Source organism: Phaethon lepturus, unplaced genomic scaffold (assembly GCF_000687285.1).
Source record: "Phaethon lepturus isolate BGI_N335 unplaced genomic scaffold, ASM68728v1 scaffold53685, whole genome shotgun sequence".
Lineage (NCBI taxonomy): Eukaryota > Metazoa > Chordata > Aves > Phaethontiformes > Phaethontidae > Phaethon > Phaethon lepturus.
This window is the reverse complement of record NW_010540871.1, coordinates 7881-14453: the sequence shown is the minus strand read 5'-3', so window position 1 is coordinate 14453 and position 6573 is coordinate 7881. Positions and strand designations below refer to the sequence as shown.

The 6573-nt window shown below is 40.2% G+C and overlaps 1 protein-coding gene across 1 annotated transcript in view; it reads left to right on the top strand.

Moving 5' to 3' along the window:
• Window positions 1-728: 728 nt before the first annotated feature.
• VEZF1 (vascular endothelial zinc finger 1) overlaps window positions 729-6573 on the top strand; it is a gene marked incomplete at its 5' end in the record, with an annotated part of 7787 nt that continues 1942 nt past the window's right edge. The window contains 4 exons of the mRNA XM_010287545.1: window positions 729-1426; window positions 2165-2228; window positions 3243-3426; window positions 4876-5088. Coding sequence (XP_010285847.1) covers window positions 729-1426; window positions 2165-2228; window positions 3243-3426; window positions 4876-5088 — 1159 coding nt within the window. The remainder of the gene's footprint in view (window positions 1427-2164; window positions 2229-3242; window positions 3427-4875; window positions 5089-6573) is intronic.

The window sequence follows — 6573 nt, the reverse complement described above, 5'->3', positions numbered from 1 at the left end:
ATGTCTACCAGTGCTTATCGATTAACTTCTCTTCCTATCACATAGTAGCTGCTGACGAAGAGAAAAAGAACATGTTGCTATTCTTATTAGTTTCCAGACGCGAAGAGTGCAGTGGTCAGTGTACAAATGCGTCGGGAACCGGCTAAATATAGAAATGTGGTTTTAGACAGCTCTCGATTCAAGTTGCTTTGGTTTCAGTGCAAACACACTGGTACGAACACGTTGTTTAAATAAGATGCCTTATCGCATCCTGGCGCTCTGTGGCTGCAGTTTAATTCTCAATGTGCACTAAGCTCGGCTTAAAGGTGGGGCGTTATTTTGCAACTCCCATCAGTACATTCATTTGCTCCAGAGATAGTCCCAAGGTGGCATCTGATATGATCGTTAGCAAAACAAGTTATCTGTTATGTAAAGATCAAATGCTGTGTTAGTAAAAGATCTGACAAGCACCTAGTTGTTTTCCATAAGAAGTGTTGCCCTCCGGAAACGTAATAATTATTTGATTGTTATGATGTGTGCCTTCCTACACTTACCACAGAATCTGCACAGCAAATGCATTTAAAGCGCGAGCGGTTTATCCTGTCCAAAAACAAAATTATGTAACCTTTTCCAGTTGTTACTTCAATGGCTTTTAGTCTAGAATGTGCTTTCCTGTAGTTTGTAAATGTTCTCACCGTGTCAGAGTGAGCACCCATCAATAGAATTTAAGTGTGAATGTTTGGTTTTAGGCACATGAAGCCTCACATCACCAACAGCAGGCAGCACAGAACAGTTTGTTGCCTCTCCTGAGCTCTGCTGTTGAGCCACCTGATCAGAAGCCGATTCTGCCCTTACCAATAACGCAGAAACCTCAGCCTGCACCAGAAACATTAAAGGATGCTATTGTTGGGATTAAAAAGGAAAAACCTAAAACCTCCTTTGTGTGCACTTACTGCAGCAAAGCTTTCAGGGACAGCTACCATTTGAGGCGTCACGAGTCCTGCCACACAGGAATAAAGTTAGTGTCACGGCCAAAGAAAACTCCCACCACAATGGTGCCCCTTATCTCGACCATCGCTGGTGACAACAGCCGAAGTTCATTGGTTTCAACTATCGCAGGCATCCTGTCCACAGTCACTACGTCTTCCTCTGCCACCAACCCCAGCAGTAGTGCCGGCGCAACAGCCATGGCAGTGACTCAGACAGTGAAGAAGCCCAGCAAACCCGTTAAGAAGAACCACGCTTGTGAGATGTGCGGGAAGGCCTTCAGGGATGTCTACCACCTCAACCGGCACAAGCTGTCCCACTCAGATGAAAAACCCTTTGAATGTCCAATTTGCAATCAACGCTTCAAGAGAAAGGATCGCATGACCTACCACGTGAGGTCTCATGAAGGTGGCATCACGAAACCATACACCTGTGGTGTTTGTGGAAAAGGCTTCTCGAGGTACCATGTAGAAAATCCCAGGCGAGCTCAAGTATTGGCTTTTCATAACCAAGAAGGGTTAAGCTATCATAGCGAGGGGCTAGGAGAACCAGACATCTTAGAAGATTGGTGAGGGGATAAAGAGCCTTGTTTACCTCTAGGGTGTGGGTCTTGATCTGAGCCAGACTGGCAGTGGCCAAAAGTGGTCGCTCTTTTATGAGAATGTTTTGAAATGATTTCGCGACCTCATCCAGGTCCTGTAGGACACATGCCTGTGTCACTGGTGGTGATCACGGAGCCCCTTTACCAGCCTTTGCAAAGGTCAATGACCGAATGGGGCACAGCAGGCAAACTGTCTCCTTGTCTCGGAGCAAGGTTGAGGCGTACTGACAGAGCATTGTGGGGGAGCTTGCATTGCTGCTGGCTGTATTTGTATCTGTGCTTGCAACAGAGAAAACTTCAACCTTTAGAGCTGTTGATCTGTCACCTTTACACAGGGTACGACCAAACGTACCATTTTCAGGTGTGGAAGAAGAACACGGTTAAGTTTTAAACTGCAGGTTGGGTCTCAGCGTAACTATGTGTTACTCGAGCTGAAAGCCACTGCGTAGGTATGGGGAATGTATTTATTCTTGCTGTGCAGAGGGATGTGGGCTGCAAGGGGTCATCAGTGCAGTGTTCAGCACTGCTAGCCAAGGTGTCGTTACTATGTGTTTGTAACAGTATGCATTTTCTTTTCTGTTCCTCTCTTTTTTGCAGGCCTGATCATTTAAGCTGTCACGTTAAACATGTTCATTCAACAGAGAGACCCTTCAAATGCCAAGTAAGGGCTAAAATGATTTATTAAGAACAATAACTTATTGTATCATTAGAATCTCAGGTGAATAATCTTTCCAGAACTGTATTTGTTTCTGAACTTTTCTTTGAAAAGCAAGTTTAGGAATAAAGTTGCATCTGCCTTACATACCAGCAGCGCTGTAGTTCTGGTGTAAGTGTAGAGGTGGTTTAAAAGGACACTGTGGCTACTTTCTTTAGGAACATTAGAGGCTTTTTGCTTTCTTGGAGAACAATGTAGGTGCTCTGTTTTATGATATGCTTAACTTAGTAGTAGGATTGTAACAGCATCCTCAGCTCAGTGCTGATTACTGGAGTAATGTGTGCAGTGTGTTTCTCAGCATATTTAAATTAAAGATGTTTCTCGGTATATCCATTTAAATTGGATTGGAATAGTTGATTCTGGATCCGTTATTTTGCTGGAAGGTGAAAGCAAGTTGTAAGATGATGACTGAGTAGAAGAGAAATAATTTGACTGCCCTTGAACAATTAACTGTTTTGCTTGGAATATCCATGCTTGTTCCAACCTGTGTTTTAGTGACTCATCACATTAAATAGAAGTCTTGTGTAAGAACAGCGTTAGAAAAAGGTTTTGTTTCCTTGTTTTGATTTGGATGGGAACAGAAGTAATTGAGCAATTTAAGATACTGAGTTCATATTTGTACGGTAAAATTGTATTTGAAACCAACTTTGCCTGTTCTGGGCTTTTTTTTTATAAGCTACTTCTTGCTTTTGTAGGTAAGGCAACCCGCTATTTTAGGAAAGTTCAAGTAGTATAGGGTGTGATTTTTGTCCTGATTGTTTCAGAAGCCAACTTCCATTTTCAGTCTCTGTTTAGTAGTTAGATTTTGGTTTCTCTACACATACAGGTAAAACTTAAGGTTGTCAATATACTTAGGATACTCTTTGCACCTACAAGGTAAAATAGGCTTACAGTGGGCATGTAATTCATACTGTAATGATGCTGTCTGCACTTCAAGTGTAACTGTTGTCCTTCATATAGACGTGCACTGCTGCCTTTGCCACCAAAGACAGACTGCGGACACACATGGTGCGCCATGAAGGAAAGGTATCGTGTAATATCTGTGGTAAACTTCTGAGTGCAGCATATATCACCAGCCACTTAAAGACACACGGGCAGAGCCAAAGTATCAACTGTAATACCTGTAAACAAGGCATCAATAAAAGTAGGTGAACGTTTTAAAAACATTTCTAATAACAGTGTGTTTGCAAAGGGAATTGCCTTTGATTACGTTAAAATGCAAAACCAAACCCATCAGTCTGGGTATTCACACCTATTAAAAATAGATATTTGATAACAGAATCTTCTTCAGCTCAAGAATTGGCATATGTGGAATTGGTTTACTGCTAGACTGTGCTCTTATCCCTTAGGAATGCCCTGCAGTTTGTCAGAATAGCCCATCTCTTGAAGAAAAGAGTTCCCAAGTTTTCTCATCTTCTGAGTGCAATGCTACTTCCAGAAATGTAAAGGCCTAAAAGTCCAACAGACAATTCTGGAGATTTTAGAATGTCTAGAAACTGCTAAGGTCTGCCAAGTTTCAGGTTTGAAGCCTCATCTAAAGGTCATCAAAATTAGGGGAAAGATTTCTCTGCTTTCTCTGAGCTTTGACCCTGGGGCTCAATGATTCCTCCCTCTGGGAGTAACTGACAAAAAAAGCATTTAAATCCAGCCCTGATATGTTTTGGGCATTAGTGGCATTTGACTGGTGGTGTGCAGGTGTTCAAATGGGGTGTTTGTAATAGTTTCTTCTAGTCTTGAACTCTGTGGAAGTGCTGAAGCCTGAACCTGGGAGTGCCTAGTAAACAAAAGACGACTTGACTTTCAAATCTTAAGTTAACCCACATGGTTAGTGATATAAAATGGGTTTTCAGAGGAACCAAGAGGGAGAAGTAAGGAATGTCTTTAGAAACTTTGTCCTTGAAGCCTTTTAAACTGTTAATTTACAACATCTTTTCAGCTCCTGTTACTCCTGGATAAAGTTGAAGGTACTGGGAATGTCTAAAATGCTTGATTGTTGAGCTTAATACGAAATTTGGATGTGAAGTATTTTTCAAGGTATAGAGTTACAACTCTGGCTTCCCAAGCCAGCTTGGTGGTGCTAAGCCAGTTCATGAGGCATTTACAGCAGTTGTTAGAGGTAGAAATGATGAGCTGTAATGTGGCCAGAGAGCAGTAACATGCTGTTCTGTGATGTAAAGGTAGACTGAAAATTTTAAGTCATACTTGCAATAAAAAGTAATAAAGCTTTTATTATTTTTTGTTGTTGTTGTTAACTGGAGATGAGGTTTAGAAAAAGTGGAATCAGCTAACCAGCTTGAATTCTAGAGACTCGTAGTTTTTATTTCATTTTTCCTAAAATACAAACAAAATAATAGAAAGAAAGTTCATTTTTGGCCGTGAAAGCAGATGTTCCTGACTTATATTTTGTTTTTTAGCTTTTGGAAAAGTAGTTTTATAAAGCAGAGAATTATTATATGGTTTTAAACACCTCTGTGATTTTTGCTCTTGGAATCCTGTGAGATTCCACGTGCTCTTTATGGAAAAAGCCTTTGTGATCTCAGCAGAAAACAGTAACTTTTCAAGGTGAATTTGTGTTCTTACTTAATTGGCATAGCATGTATGAGTGAAGAGACCAGCAATCAGAAGCAGCAACAGCAGCAGCAGCAGCAACAACAACAACAGCAGCAACAACAACAGCAACAACAGCAGCAGCAACAGCAGCAGCAGCAACAGCAGCAGCAGCAGCAGCAACACGTAACAAGTTGGCCTGGAAAGCAGGTAGAGACCCTGAGATTATGGGAAGAGGCCGTCAAAGCAAGGAAGAAAGGTAAAACAAATCAATACTTACGGTCTTGGTTTTATAAGATACTGGAGTTTACGGTTATATAGGGAGTTTAAGGTGTCAGAAAAGGATGTCTTACATGAAAATTTCATTCTCGATGTTAGAATAGCTAAAAACTAGCAGGAGGATAACATGGCCAAAATTACACTTTTGTAAATGAACTCCTTATTACTTGCTTCCCTTTGGTCTCTGGGCTTGAATGTGTACATAGCAGTCATCAATTATAAAGGGATGTTTGTGTCTGCTCCAAGGCAAGAGTGTGTTTTTTTGACTTGCATGTGGTTTTTAGCTGTGTTTATGCATATTTACCTGTTGTTAACTTGTGTGCATATATATATATGTATATATACACACACACAACACCCTCTGTCATTGCATCATCATCCGTTTGCATGTGGGTGCTTTATGTGTCCCTTTCATCTTTTCTCTACCACTTTATTCCATTTGCTTTATCATCACGTAACTGTCTTTGCATGAAGTTTTCTAGAACTCATAGAATTTACTCTTCTCTGTTGTTTTTTTTCCATTACAAAATTAACTAATAAGTGATCATGTTTTTCATTATTGCTAGCTCACAGCTTACATATACCTATGCTGCTGTAATTGAAGTTCAGTAGCTTCCTATTGTTGGTCAGTGTGTCAGTTTTGTGAATAATAGATTGCTTCAATTTAGTGTCGTTAGGAGTATAGTGGTTTAAAGTCTCCCATTACTTGGGTTTTCAAAGCTTACTCTTTTCACAAGTTTCATTTCTAATGCTTATCATGTGACTCTCGTGGATTACATGTTTTAGAAGAAATTCGTAGTGACCACTTACTGTTTTTCACTATCTGTTTTTAGTAATAAATGTTTTTGACTCACCTTATTTTTTTTTCTTTTCTCCTAAACTTTCTTTCAGTTTCTTCAATCTTTTTTTGTTTTTTAGGTCTTGGTTGTGTATTAGGCTGCTAGCTCCTTTCGCCTTGTTATTCCAGTTGAATTGAATTCTGTGATCAGGCAGTATAGAAACAGCTTATTTATGTTAAAATGTAGTGATAACAGAAATACTACGTATCATCAGGCCACTAAATAGATAAAGCAAATGGTTGTCAGATTTAGTAAATCTCTGAGAAATTTTTTTCTGCTTGCTCCTTCCTGTGTCTTGTTCCCTCTTCCCTTCTTTCTCATTGAGATTATTGAATATGCTTTAACAGAAACAGTGCTTTTGGACAGAAAGGTGGGTGAGGGAGGTGGGTAGAAGTGTTGTCAGATTGATGGTATCAGCTTAACTTAATTGGGGAAGGGGCATGGGGTGGGATGTGTCTTTGCGTATCACTGTGCTTGGAAGGTGAAGCTAGACCAGTCAGTGCCATGCCTATGTGCTACTCTTTCCATGCTGGTTCTCCTGCGCTAGTGCCACCTGTTGCATTGGCTTTACAACACTATATGGGATTTTTTTAGTTTAATACAATTTATTTTCACAATTATTTTTT